This window comes from Buceros rhinoceros, unplaced genomic scaffold, assembly GCF_000710305.1.
Source record: "Buceros rhinoceros silvestris isolate BGI_N320 unplaced genomic scaffold, ASM71030v1 scaffold30416, whole genome shotgun sequence".
Classification (NCBI taxonomy): Eukaryota; Metazoa; Chordata; class Aves; order Bucerotiformes; family Bucerotidae; genus Buceros; species Buceros rhinoceros.
Window position 1 is genome coordinate 1,435 of NW_010417388.1, and position 348 is coordinate 1,782.

Sequence of the window (348 nt, forward strand, 5' to 3'; positions counted from 1 at the left end):
CCCGATGGGGGTTTGGTGGACCGACCCCCCAGCCCGGGGACACTCACGAAGTCGGGGTTGTAGCAGACCATCACCAGGCTCATGCGGAAATCCATGATCTGGTTCTCCAGCATGTCCACGCGGAGGATCTCCTCCTCCGTGTCACCACCTGCGGGACGGGGAGACGGCAGGGCTGGGCTGGTGGGGACCCCCACCTCAACCAGACCTCAAGCCCATCCCTACTCCAAGACCAAACCCAAACCCCAATAACTCCAACCCCAACCCTACTCCAACCCCAACCCCAAATCCATTCCAAACCCAACCCTACTCCAACCCCAAATCCAATCCTACTCCAAGCCCAACCCCACC

General features: G+C 60.6%; 1 protein-coding gene across 1 annotated transcript in view; it reads right to left on the minus strand.

Annotated features, from left to right (window-relative positions):
- The window catches only part of LOC104495250 (glutathione S-transferase Mu 5-like), a gene marked incomplete at its 5' end in the record, with an annotated part of 1,268 nt that extends 1,120 nt beyond the window's left edge, over positions 1-148 (minus strand). Inside the window, one exon of the mRNA XM_010138199.1 lies at positions 48-148. Coding sequence (XP_010136501.1) covers positions 48-148 — 101 coding nt within the window. The remainder of the gene's footprint in view (positions 1-47) is intronic.
- Between the last annotated feature and the right edge of the window lie 200 nt (positions 149-348).